At 41.5% G+C, this 15752-nt stretch overlaps 1 protein-coding gene across 2 annotated transcripts in view; it reads left to right on the top strand.

Moving 5' to 3' along the window:
• Positions 1-3108: 3108 nt before the first annotated feature.
• Positions 3109-15752, top strand: part of LAMA3 (laminin subunit alpha 3) — a 261415-nt gene continuing 248771 nt past the window's right edge. The window contains exon 1 of one of the 2 annotated variants that reach the window (XM_082698720.1): positions 3109-3662. In XM_082698720.1, coding sequence (XP_082554846.1) covers positions 3375-3662 — 288 coding nt within the window. In that variant the 5' untranslated portion in view covers positions 3109-3374. The remainder of the gene's footprint in view (positions 3663-15752) is intronic. The other variant, XM_082698721.1, reaches the window with a different exon arrangement.

The following is a 15752-nucleotide window of genomic DNA, read 5'->3' as shown; positions in this document are numbered from 1 at the left end:
TCACTTTTGGGCCATTATAAACGCTGTTATGGACATCAATGCACAATTTTTTGTGTAGATGCTCCGTGCTCTTGAGTAGATACTTAGGACTGGAATGGATGGGTCACATGGTAACATCATGTTTAAATTTTTGAGGAACTACCAAAGTGTTTTCTAAAGTGTCTACACCATGTTACACCTCCCCAGCAATGTATGAGGGTTCCACGTTCTCCATAGTTTCACCTACACTAATTATTTGTTTTTTTGATGACAGTCATCCTAGTGGGTGTGAAGTGCTCATTGTGGTTTTGATTTGCATTTCTTTGGTGACTAATGAGGTTGAGCATCTTTCCATGTGCTTATTGACCAATTTTTATGTCTTCTTTGAAGAAATCTCTATTCAAAAAAATCTTTTTCAGTCATCTGATTCTTTTAATGGCTTAGTAGAGTACTTTAATCTAGATAAGACTCTCTTATCAGATATATGATTTTGCAAATATTTTCTTCCACCTTTGGGTTGTCTCTACACCTTTTTTGATGGCGTTCTTTGAAGTACAAAAGTTTTTTTTTAAAGATTTTATTTATTTATCTGACAGATAGAGATCACAAGTAGGCAGAGAGGCAGGCAGAGAGAGAGAGAGAGAGAGGAGGAAGCAGAGAGCCCGATGTGATGCGGGGCTCGATCCCAGGAGCCCCAGATCATGACCCAAGCCGAAGGCAGAGGCTTTAACCCATGGAGCCATCCAGGTGCCCCTGAAGTACAAAAGTTTTAAAATTTGATGAGGTTCATTTAATTTTTTCCTTTGTTGCATGTGCTTTCAATTTCATATCTAAGAAACCATTATCTAATCCAAAACCACAAAGATTTACTCTTACGTTTTTGTCTAAGAGTTTTATAGTGTTAGTTCTTACATTTAGGTCTTTGATCCATTTTGAGTTCATTTTTGTATTTGGTGTGAGGCAGGCATCCAACTTGATTCATTTGTCTGTAGATAGCCAGCTGTTTAGCACCATTTATCAAAAAGATTACTTTTTCCCCATTGAATGGTCTTGGGATTGTAAAAATGGTGCAGATTGAGTGGCCAGAAATATAAAGGTTTATTTCTGGACTCCCACTTCCATTCCATTGATCTATACGTTTATCCTTATGCCAGTACCACACTCTCTTGATTACTGTAAGTTTGTGTTAAGTTTTGAAATAGAGAAAGCGTGAGTCTTCCAATTTTGTTCATCTTTTCCAAGATTGTTTTGGCTATTCTGGGTTCTTCACATTTCCACATGAATTTTAAGATCACTTTGTCAATATGGTCTGCAAAAATAGTGCCTGAGATTTTGGCAGGGATTGTGCTGACTCTTTAGACTGCTTTAGGAAATACTGCCGTCTTAACCATATTATCTCTCAATCCATGCTACATATGATGTATTTCCATTTCTTTAGATCTTAACTTCTTTCTTTTTTTTTTTTTAAGATTTTATTTATTTATTTGACAGACAGATATCACAAGTAGGCATAGAAGCAGGCAGAGAGAGGAGGATGTAGGCTCCCTGCTGAGCAGAGAGCCCATGTGGGGCTAGATCCCAGGCCCCTGGGATCATGACCTGAGCCAAAGGCAGAGGCTTAATCCACTGACCCACCCAGGCACCCCCATTTAGATTCTTTTAAATTAAAAAATACAAAACCCAAAAACCTAAAATAACTCTGATATACACTTGCCACTAAAGTTTTTCAAACTTTCTTAATTATTTCCTGGATATAAATGTGCATGGTGTTGTGAGGGCAAAATATATGCACATTGAAGTCATTCACTAAGTGCTGCAGACACGCTCACCTGAAAAGTTTTGAAGTTTTTACTTCAACCAAGGCTGTGATACTTGATTCCCTTAATTCTCTGCTTTACTGTGGTTGTTTTAAAAAAGCTTTCCAGGTTTGATTGGCCAAAGATGAGTCTCCCTGGTACTTTGTTTGCATTGCATTGCAATTCCCAGGAAGGTCAAGAGTTTTTTCATATGTTTATTAGCTTAGAAAAGTTGTTTTTCCTCCTGTTAATTATCTTAGGATTCTTAGCCTTGAGTATTCCACTGTTTATAGTTTGGTGAAAACAATTTGTGTATTACTTTATCCTATGTCCTTTATGGTAAACATTTTCTCCTCACATGTTTGCCATTTGTGTTTAATTACGGTGCTTTTGGATATACAAAACTTTTAGTTTCTCTGTCAGCTTATCAATCTTTGTGGCTTCTCCTTTTTGGTTACACTCACAAATTCCTTTTCCTCTCCTTTTATTTTTGAAGAACAGATGGTTAAATAGGTACACTGCCTTCTTTCTAGCAAATATCCCAGTATTTAATAAATACACTGGTCACTTCTACTCCTTTCAACTGTACCATTTTTTTTTTTTTTTAATGGTTATCTCAATCTTTGCTCACGTAATGTTCTCACACCCTCCCTCTTTTTCCCTTCTCCTTCCTTCGGAGTAAGCCCACTTCCTCTGAGGCACTCGGGTCAGTCCTGGCCGGCAGCAGGGGCACTCTCCCTGAAGTGCTCAGAGCGCCTAAAATGGCTCGGTTTTAGGGGAGACATTCTGCAAAGAAGACCAAATCTCAGCCCGGGTTTGGGCGTACCCTCTGCTCTGACGCCAGCTTGACAGCTCCAGAAATTCGCTCATTATCTCTCAGTTTATCTGTAAAATTTAGCAGATCGGGCATTTAAAGATTCCACCCCCGCCCCCCCCCCCAAGGTGTTTTGGCAGCTTGGCAAACGACAACCTGCGCTCTTGGCTGTCTTTTAAATGGGTCTGTTCCGCCACTCCCCATTCCCCGTGAGCTCCTTGGGTCCGAGACTCTGAATGCGCTGTAGTACCACAGATACTGTTGGCGCACAGTGTTTGAGAAATTGACGGGACTTGTCTTTTGACAACTGAGACGTCCGGGAAGCCACGAGGTCTTTGATTTAAGTTCTGCACGCAGTGCCAATTTGTTCTAATGTCTCACCCAAGCCTCCCCCTTTGTCCGAGGTCCGGGCTGGCTTTTCTGACTGGTCTGAGACCGTGAGCAGCTGGAGAGGAGGACGTTCCGATTTCTGCGCGGGGCGTGAAGGTGGGGCGGTCCCGGCCCCCGCCTCTGCCGCCAGGGTGAGAGCCCGGGAACGCCTTTCGCTCTCCCCGCCCGCGAAGTTTGCAGGGCGCAGCGCGCTGCAGAGACCTGGTCTGCTGGCCCGAGGCTGTGCGCTGTCAGTTCCTGCTTCGTTGGGCGTCCGCTCCAGCCGCCGCAGGCTCCACACGAGAGAAGCCAACTGCACCGCGAGGGCTCGCGGCGCGTGGGGCGGGGGCGCGGATTAGCCGCCGCCCACACCCAGGGCTGAGCTCGCTCCTCCCGGGGTGATTGCGCGCTGCAGGATGGCGGCGGCCGCGCGGGTTCCAGGCTGGGTATTGAGGCCGGTTCTGCTGCTCCTGCTGCTGCTGCTGCTGCTGCTGCTGCTGCTGCCGCCCGCCGTGAACGCCGCTCGGGAACCCCGTACCGCGACCCGGCTCAGACTGCACCCGCCCTACTTCAACCTGGCCGAGGCGGCGAGGATTTCGGCCACGGCCACCTGCGGAGAGCGGGAGCCCGGCGGCGCGCGGCCCGAGCTCTACTGCAAGTTGGTCGGGGGGCCCACCGCCGCGGTTAGCGGCCACACGATCCAGGTACGGTCCCGGGAGTGAATGAGGGCGGGGTGGCGAGGGGCCGGCCCCCTCTCGGCGCTGGCCTGCGGCCCTCAGCAGAAGGAGGGGTCTTTCCCCGTGCGCTAGCGATACCAGGAGACAGGGAAGGGCTCCCCCAGGCCCCGCGCGGGCGGGCGACCCTGGGAGATGGGCTCGGTGCCCCGTAGCGATCCTGCGGGAGCTCCGCCCTTGCCAGTTCGCCTCCCGAGGCCGGGACCAGTAGAGCACTCGAGGTAAGTGAAGGCTGAGGTTAAGTTTGCGGGCGCAGAGGTGAAAGTCCCCTGATGCGCCTCGGGGTGCATGGAACTGTCGCCCCATGCTGCCTCCATCACTCAAGCAGCGCCCGGCCAGGCCATGAGTGCCCCCTCGGCTTCACTGGCGCGCCTCCTTCCAGGCACTTCTGTCTCCCCGACCTTATTGGGAGAAGTTGGTTGCAGTGGGTTTCCGTGGCGAGTTTGGAGAGAACTTTTAGGTTGTATCGGTAGCACCCCTCCCTCCGGTGTCACGAAGATGCACCTCACCGCCCTTCCCGAAGCGTCCGCGTTCAGGTCACTGTGGCAAATGAGACTTGAACTGTTCAGAGATGGACCCTGCGCTCAGGGTCCATCAGACTCTTACCGCGAACACCTGGCGTAAATGATAAAGTTGCTGGTGCTTAATCAGCATCTGGGGTGTCCCAGGTCTTCACCCACGGACCCTCACAGCAGCGCAGGGAACCGGAGCGGTTGGACAGGTTAAGAAACGTGCCTGAGTCTCAAAGGAAGGCAGCGGGATTTGAACCCAGTCCTGACTTGAAATCCTCTTTACGCTGAGCCGTAATTCAGAATTGCTCCCCTCGTTTACTGGGAAATATTGCTGAGGAATGGGAAAGTGCTGCCGGAAGAGGGAGTAATTTCGGAACTTGCGCTCCTAGAGCAAAAGATTACCATTGAGAATCTAGGTCAGGGTTTTAGAAACTCTTGGTTGCGCACTTCCATAAACGACAATAGCTGAACATGCAATGCCAATACGTGCTTATTTACTTGTAAACTATATGCATGTATTGCTTTATTAATATAGGGTGAGTACTAGAGGACAGGCAAGAATAGAAATAAAAAACTAAAATAACAATGATGAAAATACTTTTTAATTTCCTTTATTAACAGCGCCAAGTAAGTTTGATTTCTTTAAATATTTAATTTCTTTTCTTTAAAGGCAGGTGGTAACTTTTTTTTAAAAGACTTTATTTATTAATTTGACAGGCAGAGATCACAAGTAGGCAGAGCAGGGGTGGGGGGGGGAGCAGGCTCCCTGCTGAGCACAGAGCCCAATGCGGGGCTCCATCCCAGAACCCTGGGATCATGACCTGAGCTGAAGGCAGAGGCTTTAACCCACTGAGCCACCCAGCTGCCCCTAAATATTTAATTTCTGATTGTAACTATTTATAAATATACAAGTGTGATTATGTATATCATTATTTTTGGCAAAGTTAGTTTAGCACTTATGATCTGCCAATTCAAGGTTGGTTTTACATTGATAGTTGAAATTAGTAGTTGTCACAGCTGAAAAGATAGCTCAAAAATCTGTAGATTCAAGAAGAAGGACCACTGCACTGACCACTGAGTCCCAGAACAATTCACAGAGCCCGGGGCAAAATGAAAATGTGAGCCCCCTGTTCAAAGATTATGAATTTCAAGATGGTGATAGCAGAGCCTCAAATTAAGTGAGGGGGCCTTTGGGAGCATGGAATTCTGTGTAACTGGGCAGGTCTGATACTGTCTGAATTCTTGAAATCATGGTACTCATATTTCTGCCCATCCTTCAATTATTCTAAAAATTTTTTAAAGTAGACACTTGGCCAGTCAATGTTTGCTTTTCAGATGGCATTCAGTACTTCCTGGTAGGAAGGTGTTATGTTTTAAGGGTTTAAAAAAAATAGATTTAAAACTCACTGCAAGTAGTTTTTTGGAAAATATTAAAATACATTACAAAATTCTTTGTCCAGGTTTTTAAACTGTGCAAATAGGAGAAATTTTAGGGTACCCTAGTTCTGTCTTTTGAACAACAGAAATATGAAACATTTCCAAACATCTATTTTCCAAAGCACTCTTTTCAAAACGTACATTTCTTTAGAATCTTATTTGCTTTTTCACACATTGTTGATACAATACCTTTACTTTCATAGGTACCTCTATTTTTTTGTAAATATGTATCAGGTAGTACATTACTGGCAGTTCCTTGTCATCCCGGAAAGAGCAAATCTGGAATTTTTTGTGGAAAAAAAAAAAAAAAAGTATGACTCAACTTTAAATTTCAAAGTTTTAAATACTTTACCATGAGATAAACAGTGAATGTGTGTCATTGAAAGAATTTCTTTGTCACTCCTCATTTTAGTACATGGTTGGAACTGTTCTGCTGTTTAGGAGAGTAGAACCCACGTGTCTACTTAATCAGGCCCACGTAAGCTTCGGTGTGTCATGGTCAGATGAGAGCCTGGTGCAACCCCTCCTCCTCTACCCTTGGGCAGACAGACACTCAGGACCATTGTGACCGGCTGGCTCGTGGATGGGGTAAAGCCCTAAGCAGAGTGCACACTAAATATTAGTCAAACTGAATTTCTTCATTTTTAAATGAAAAAAACACATTTTGATATTCCTTTCTGGCACCCCATTGGATTGCCTGGCACACCCAACTTTGCAGAGAGCTGTTCTGACTACAGGAAGAGGAAGTGCAAGGGGAAGAAAATTTCAAATATCTCCTTTCCCCGAGATTTGCCTGGGAATGGGCCAGCCTTCACTCTCTTCATCTGGCATTTTCTTTTGAACGCTCATAGGTTGATACTATAGTCTTGGAGGTCCAGAAAAGTCATATTTTCTGTGCTGATTGAGTTTCCAGGATAGGTCCTTAAACTTTGGTGCACAGTCCTAGATAGAGTAGGAAGTGGCTTTTCTGAGATCATTCAGCAGACTGTGTTTCTAGGCCAAGCTATAGCCTTTGGAAAAAGAATGCTATCCGGTGTTACACTGTGTTCTGAGAAATAAGGGGTGAACAAGAGTGCTGCTGAATAGTGCTTTCTGCTTTCACAGCTGAGGGCTTGAGAAGATGTACTGATTGCTGACGTGAGAACTCTTATCTAATGAGGACAGAAGTGTGTTGGAGACAAGACAGGGAAGGGGAGTTCTAGAAGTTGGGCTCTCAGATGCTCGCTCTAGCCCCGTGTTGGCAGCCACAGGTGCAGACCTACCTTTCAGGATACCGAGGGGTGATGGGACTTGGAAGGGTGGGAGATTATGACTGATCAGTTGGTTGTACCCGAATGATGATTATCTTGAATGTGTTTATGCTCAAGATGGGAAATGGAGAGGAGTAACTAAAATAGTTGTTTCTTGAGCTTTCTAAAAATAAATCTTCAGGGCCAGCCAGGATTTAGAATTTCAGGCCAGAAGGATTTTGCAAAAAATGTAAAAAAAAAAAAAAAAAGAATAAAAGTTATGTCTTAGAATAAAGCCTGGGTTTATGGTCCTGATTCTATAATAATAATCCTGATTCTTGAATGGTAGCATGTGCCCACAGGCAGGACATTTTAAAAGTCTGAATTTTGTTTATTGTGTGAAAAATGCTCACTGTTGTTTCTCTGGATGTAAAACTCATTAATTAAGATTTTATATACTTGTTACTGCTTAGACATTAAATTTTTGATGTTTGAGAGGTCTTTGATTCAGGGATTTTGTCTGTCTGGTTCATAGTTGTGTCCTGTGCATAGCACAAAGCCTGGAACAGTATGTGTGCTCAGAAAATACTAAAGGAAAAGATAGTGGAATGAAGATACAACTAAGGGCTATAAAGAAGTCAATGTAAAGAATAGACAAGAAAAATGCACAAATTAATTCTATTCTGCTAAGAAGTTAATTACCACTGAAATCTATCACACCTTATGCTTCAATTTTAAATGTTTCCTTACCTATGGAGTAAAAAAAATCATTATTTACCGACATCTGATAGAGATGATGATAAAATATAAGGGGAAGGCTGTATTGAAAATGTAACCTTGGGGGCGACTGGGTGGCTCAGTGGGTTAAAGTCTCTGCCTTCGGCTCAGGTCATGGTCCCAGGGATCGAGTCCCACATTGAGCCCCGCATCGAGCCCCGCATCGGGCTTTCTGCTCCGCAGGGAGCCTGCTTCGTCCTCTCTCTCTGCCTGCCTCTCTGCCTACTTGTGATCTCTGTCTGTGAAATAAATAAATAAAATCTTAAAAAAAAGAAAGAAAGAAAATGTAACCTTGTGTTTGGTTTAGCTTGGCATAAACATGACACAAAGAATGAAATGAACATATTTACCACACATGCGATGTTGATTTTGTACATTGACAGTTCAACATGTCTTCCGTTATATTCCTTCATTACATTATAATTTATGCACAGGAATGTGTATCTAGCCTGAATGACAGTGGTAAAGAAGTTCCCACATGTGAGTTACAGCCAGGAGCAAGAATGCTTGTCACAAAGCAGTCTGGGTTGTGTGTTTGTGTGACTTGGACTAATGGCCATAAACAGGAAACTCATTTCACTAAGGCTGTTTATAGAACCATTGTGAAAGAGAAACCATTTGTTGGCTTCAACAAGGGACTTTTCCTTTGTGAAACTGATAAGAAAGTGTTGGGCAAGGGCTGAGAAATCAAAGACATTACTATTCCATTGATATATTTGTAACAGTTCTTAGCTGTGAGTTATTTTAAGACTTCAGACAAATGACTGCAGTAAGCAATTTAAAGATGAATTTTTAAAAATGATTTTCCTAATAGTTCTGTGTGAACATTAGCAAAGTTTAGAATGAAAGTTTATGTGCAAATCATTCGAACATAAATGTTTTCCTTTGGAGAGTCAGGTTCACTCACCAGCTGTGGAACATGGTTCCACACACAGAATGTCAGCAATTTAAGTGTTTGCTTCAATAAGTCATAGATTTTGCTGGAGCTCATGGGTCTTCAGGGTTGTAGAAGATGAATACTTGGTGGTGAGAATGTTCAGTCCTTGAATTGTAGGATTTTACTTTATGTTCTGAATTACCTGTGCCATTGAGAACGTGGATCATTTAATCTGAGAAAAAGAAGTATATAGTCATAGGGAAAGAGAAGGACAAAAGGTGACTAATTTCAGCCCCTCACTTATGAGAAAACTATACTTAAGCCATTATAGAAAGTTAGCTGTGTGCATTTTACATCTTTAGTGCATATATGAGTGTGAAAAGTACACATTTTATTCATATTTTTTAAACCAAAACTAGATTGAAGTATATGAGTCATTTTTGACACTTTTATAGAGGCATAATTTAAATAGTATATAACATGCATCCATTGTAGGTGTGAATTAAATATTTTTAAATAAATTTATAGAGTTGTACAACAATCACTAGAATGCAGTTTTAGAACATTTCCACCAGCTCCAAATGTTCTCTTGTGTCAACACACGCAATTTCCACATCTATTTCCGCTGCTATGATTTCTGCCTCTAAAAGTTTCTCATTTCTGTAAATTTCATATAAATGAAATGACACAGCATGTGGTTTTTTGTGTCTAAATTTTTTAAAAAGATTTTATTTATTTATTTGACAGAGAGAGAGATTACAAGTAGGCAGAGAGGCAGGCAGAGAGGGAGAGGGGGAAGCAGGGTCCCCGCTGAGCAGAGAACCTGATGCAGGGCTCGATCCCAGGATTCTGGGATCATGACCTGAGCTGAAGGCAGAGGTTTTAACCCACTGAGCCCCCTAGGTGCCCCGTGTCTAATTTTTTTTTTCAAGATTTAACTTATTTATTTGACAGAGAGGAAGAGAGAGCAAGAGAGGGAGCACAAGCAGGGGGAATGGAAGAGGGAGAGGCTGAGCAGGGAGCCTGATGCGGGGCTCAATCCCAGGACTCTAGGATCATGACCTGAGCCAAAGGCAGACACTCAAAAACTGAGCCACCCACATGCCCCAACTTTTTTTTTTTTTTTTTTTTTTTAAGAGGGGGAGGGCCTGGTAAGGGAAGGAGAGGAAGAGAGAGAATCTTAAGCAGATTGCCTACCTATCGAGGAGCTGGACAAGGGGCTTGATCTCATGACCCTGAGACCTAGACATGAGCTGAAATCAAGAGCATGCTTAACTGACTGAGCCACCCGAGCATCCTTTTGTGTCTGACTTCCCTCACCTGGCATAATGATTTTGTGGTTTGTTAATATTGCTGTACAATTTACTGGTTTGCTTTTTATTGCAGAAAATAGTATGTTGTTGTATACTTCATTTTATTTATCCAAACCATGGACATTTGGACTATTTTTAGGTTTTGGCTACTATAAGTATGCCTCTACGAACATTCACAAACACATCTTTGCGTGGACATATGTTTTCAGTTTTCTTGGGTTGATTCCTAGGAGTGGAATTGCTGGATCACATAGTAAATTTATGTTTAATTTTTTGAGAAACACCAATTATTGAAATGAAGGCCTGATGTCTCCAACTAATATTATGGAACTGTTTCTCCCTTCAGTTCTGTCCATTTTTGCTTCATGTATATGTGAGGCTTTTTTGTTTGATATAGATATATTTACATTGTTATATCTTGAAGGATTGGCCCTTCTATCAATGTGTAATGTGTGTCTTTATCTTTTGCAACAATTTGACTTCAAGTTTATTTTGTCTGATGTTAGTATAATCGTCACCACTCTCTTTGGATTACTATTTGCGCACAAAATCTTTTTCTGCCTTTTAATTTTCAATTCATTTGTGTCTTTGGATCTAAATCTCTTGTAGGTCGGCATTGTGGTCCCCCCCCCAAATCTATTCTGCAAATCTTTGCCTTTTCATTGTTAAGTTGAACCCATTTACATTTAAAGTGATTGCTGATAAGGAGGGCCTTCTGCCATTTTGCTCTTTGTTTTTGTAAGTCTTCTATTTTTTGGTTCCTCAGTTCCTCAGTTAGTACTTTCTTTTGTGTTTAATTTCTTTTCCCAATGAACCATTTTCCTCCATTTACTTTTCTGTATTTATTTTCACAGTGGTTACTCTGGGGATTATAGTTAACATCCTAAATTTACAACAGTCCAGTTTCAGCTGACCATCAGCTTAGCTTAAGTAGTATCTAAAACTAGGCTTCTATACAAGTCTGTGCCCCCTTCTTTATGATGCTGTCTTCACAAATTAGATCTTTACACATTGTTGCTTATTGACATAAATATATAATTATTGTTCTATGCATTTGTTTTGTAAATCATATGGGACAAACCAAAATTCCAATAATGCTGGCTTTTGTAGTTATCTATGTAGTTAGCTGTACTGGTGTTTTGTTTTGTTTTTTAAAGATTTACTTATTTGACAGAGAGAGGCACAGCAAGAGATGGAACACAGCAGGGAGAGTGGGAGAGGGAGAGGCAGGCTTCTCCTGGAACAGGGAGCGTGATATGGAGCTTGATGCCAGGACCCTGGGATCATGACCTGAGCTGAAAGCAGATGCTTAAAGACTGAGCCACCCAGGCACCCCTGTATTGGTGTTTTTTATTTCTTTGTATGGCTTTAATTTATATCCTAGTATCCTTTCATCTCAGCTGAAGGACTACTTTAGCATCTCTAGCCTTTTGGCCTTCAGTTGGGCAGGTCTACCAGCAACAAACTCCTTTCAACTTTTGTTTATTTGGGAATGTTCTAATTTCTCCCTCATTTTTGAAGGATAATTTTTACCAGGTATGGAATTCTTGACTGACAGTTTTTTCCTTTCAGCATTTTAAATACATCAACTTGATGCCTTCTGGCTTCCATGGTTTCTGATGGAATGCAGGCTGTTAATCTTATTGAGGATCCTGTATGTGATAAATTTCTTCTCTTTTGGTGTTTTCAAGATTTTCTCTTTGATCTTTTGAGAGTTTGATTATAATGAGTCTTGGGGATCTCTTTGAGTTTGTCTTGCTTGGAATTTGTTAAGCTTCTTGGATGTGTAGATTCATGTCTTTATTCCAATTTGGGCAGTTTCAACCATTATTTCTTCCAGTGTCCTTTATGCCTCTTTCTCGCTCTTCTGCTGGGACTCCCAAAATGTGTATGTTGGTCTGTAACAGGTCACAGTCCTATAGGTGCCTTGAGCTTTGCTTATTTTTGTTATTTATTTATGTATTTATTTGACAGAGATCACAAGCAGGCAGAGAGGCAGGCAGACATAGAGAGAGAGGAGGAAGCAGGCTCCCTGCTGAGCAGAGAGCCCAATGCAGGGCTCGATCCCAGGACCCTGGGATCATGACCTGAGCCAAAGGCAGAGGCTCTAACCCACTGAGCCACCCAGGCGCCCCTATTTTTGTTCATTCTTTTTTCTTTGTTATTCTCATGCTAGATCTTTTCAGTCAACTTATCTTTAAGTTCACTGATTATAAGTTGTTGTAGGTTTTCGAACAGATTCCAGAGTTATGAAAATGTTTGTTTCAGTAGCTTTTTTTGTGAGATTAATTGTTGCTTTAGTGGAGGAACAGATCCTTGAAGCTTTTTCCTCTGCTATTTTTTGTGATATCCTTACATCTTCTTTTTGAGTGCTTCCTTGCTTTCTGGTACCACAACATGTTCCAGGGCAATTTTTTTTTTTTTTTTTTTGCTCCTGCCTAGGAACCAACTGGTTTTTCAAGGAGCATAATTTGTTTGTTTGTTCGTTTGCTTATTATGGGTGCAGTGTTTAGAAACCAAGATCTGGATATGAGGTACTATTTAGTAAATGCTCATTGTTATAGTATATCATTGCTTTTAGACACTCTCAGTGGACAGAGCTAGGAAATATATGCTAATTTCTACATGTACACACATCCACACTGGAAATGCAATTGATTTTTGCATATGGATCTTGTATCCTGTGACCTTGCTGTAGATTTTTTGTAGACTTCAGTATTTTCTACACACAGAACTACATGTGTTTTATTTTTTCCTTTCCAATCTGTATGCCTTTAATTTCTTTTAACTAATTAATTAATTAATTCACTTCACTTATCAAGTGGGTCTTACATGTCATGTTTGATGCTGAGGATGCAAAAATGATCTAGACATGATCTTTCTGTAGATGACTAGTGTTTTTGTGGCCTAATTTTCTTAAAAGGCCAGGGAAATTCCTATGAGGGAAAATAGGATATCATCTCATTGTATATATCATCAAATTACTCTCACTTAGAGGTGAATAATTCTGGCTATACAATCATATAGAGCTGAGTTTGAATTCTAACTCTACAGCTCTTTGACCTTTGAAAATTGCATAACCTCAGTTTCCCCATATATAAGACAGAATTAATATTAGTGTCTATCTCACACATTTATTGGGAGGATAAAAAACACTCAACATATATTGTGGTACATCATGCCCAGTAAATGTGTTTACAGTGGTGAATGACAACAATGATTTTTCATAATAATAATTTAAAATTTTTGAGTAAGAAATTCTTTTTTTTCTTTTAAAGATCTTATTTATTTAGAGAGAGTGTGTGAGTGAGTGGGGGAAGGGATAAAGGGAGAGGGAGAGAGAATGCCATGCAGATTCCACACTGAGCATGGAACCCAATGCGGAACTCAGTCTCATGACCCTGAGATCATGACCTGAGCCAAAATCTAGAGTTAGACACTTAACTGAGTGAACCATCCAGACACCCCTAAAAAATTATTTTGATAACAAACTGTATGGTGCATTATATACTGAACATATTTGGCATGGGAAATAATCCACAGGCATTTTTGCAGAATAGCAGTGTTAAATTTTCTTAGTACTGTGTTAATAACTAGATATTATTTTTTACAAAGGGACACATTTTTATAGCAATTAGAGAAATATTTTGGGGGGAGAGCAGCCATGGAATTGGACAAGAAGCTGCTGTTCATGCAACCAGCCTTGGAGACAGAAGGGTTGCACTTCCTGCACATCCTGGGAAGCACCCCATCCTCCCCACCTCCACTAGTCCCTGTGGCTGGGACATCACCCACTGAAGGTGTTCAGCTGCATCCTTCTCTCTGTGGTGTTCCAGAAGCTTTTCACCCAGCCGAGGGCCTTGAGGCAGAGGCAACTGAACTGCTGTGGAACCTGATGTTGTTGTTAAAGGACAAGAGGCTTTAGCAGCTGTCAAAATGGAAGAGGAATTAAATACGCAGAGTGAAAAGTATAAGGAAAAACTAAGACAGCTTGAAGAAGAAGAACAACAAAAAAAAGAGACAGAGCTTGAAATGTGGGACAGCATGCAAGAAGGAAAAGGTATGATGGAAATGTAAGAGAGTCCCCAGAAGAAGACACTGCAGGGCTTTCTATTTCATGTCATTGTGAAATGAAAATCTGACAGACACCATCAGTGACAGGGGCAATTGGTCACACTTCACTAAAGCCAGTGACTGTGTTCATTGATTTCATAAGTAACTGTTAATTAGTAGCTAAAGGCTTCTGGGTGATTAACAGTCTTGATAAAAGAGACCTAGTAACGGTTCTTCAAGTTAAAAGCCCCTACTGGTATGACAGTCTCTGTGATGGGTTGTGCTGAATGATGTCTTCCTTATAAATGGTGAGCCCACCAGTGAGGACTTATAATGCAGCCAGGTGACGGGGTTGTTTCTACATATTTATTGTTATATTCAAAACTTTGGAAAAAAGAAACTATTAAAATGCAAAGAACACTTTAAACATCTTTATTAAATTCAAGGAAATTCTTTATGAACTTGAATTTGTCTATCAAACATTAAACAAAATTTAGCATTCCAAAAAAAAAAGTAACATTTTGGAGGGAGGTTTTCATTCATTAAGGTTAATGTTGGTGGTAATAATATATTCTTCCAAATTGGAAAATTTTTTTTTTTTTGGTTGTGGTTTAAGCTTTCATGAAACCTGCATTAACCCTTGCTCAACATTCTGGAACCATTTGCCTGGTGAGGAAAAAGTTTTATTAAATGGTACCTCAGTGGTCTTAGTCAATGGAATTGGCTGTATACATGGGCTCCTGGCCAAGGCACACATAGGGGCTGAAATCCAGTCTGGGCAAGCTGTGTCTGTTTAGAGGCAGCGAGCCTTTTTTCTGCTTCATTAAAAAAAAAAAAAAAAAAAAGCTTTTTTCATGAGCTAGCAGGGCCTTGATTAGATCCCTCATGCCAACAGGGTGGAAAATGCCTTGAGGAACGCCAACTCATTGAATCTCACATATCCTGCCATTTTTTTCAAAGTCATAAACATACTGTATTTTCTTAGTGGTTTTCCCATCCTAGATGCTCATAAGAAAACACATCTGAAATCAATAAATGAACATTAGCTGGAGAGAAATATGGTTTTTAATTTATGCAGAGCTTAACTGTTGAGAAGTGAGAAAAAGACTTCTCCACTACTTTCAAGTTACACCCTCTACTGCATATACTGTGTACAGAAGTGATACCAAGCAAAGAGACAGAAGGTTAGGCAGGGGGAACAGCCTCGTGATCAGGAGACTTACTGCCCTACTCAATGCACGGTGCTAATTACACATACACTTACATAACATTTATGGATGCTTGGCACTGTTCTAAAGCACCTTACATGTACTTACGTCTTGATTTTCATAACCGTTGTGGAGGCGATCCTCTTAGTGTGCTCATTTTATAGAGAAGGAACTGAAGTACAGAGAGGTTAAGTGCGTTGTTTAAGAGCAGAAAGCTGGTACGTGGTACAGCCAGGGATTCTGGCTGCAGAGTTCATGTTCATACCCACTCTACTAACGACTCCTTTCTCAGAGCCACAGCCAAACAGGGCACCATCTCTGTAATTCCATTCATTACCCTGGAACCATTTATCTTCATGACTGGTGTCCTTATTAGCTAGATCTGGAGCTCTCTGAGGGTGGGGCCACCATTTCCTGCTCATGTCTGTCTTCCCTGTGACAGGGTGTTCCCCACATGCCGTAGATGCTTTCTGAAGAAACTTTCAAAGGGCAACACCATCATAGAATTTTCCTACTGGAGCAACACCTGGATAGAAGTGCCGTTTGACAAAAAACCAAAAATCAAAAACCTGAATTTCAACACCCTGCCTTTGGAAGGCAGGTGTGGCCCTGATGTGTTGAATTTCAAAGTAGAGGTATCTGATACAGGGCCAA

Source organism: Mustela nivalis (genome assembly GCF_964662115.1).
Source record: "Mustela nivalis genome assembly, chromosome: 14".
Lineage (NCBI taxonomy): Eukaryota > Metazoa > Chordata > Mammalia > Carnivora > Mustelidae > Mustela > Mustela nivalis.
Note: the sequence above shows the minus strand (reverse complement) of the source record. Positions and strands in the feature narration are given on the sequence as shown.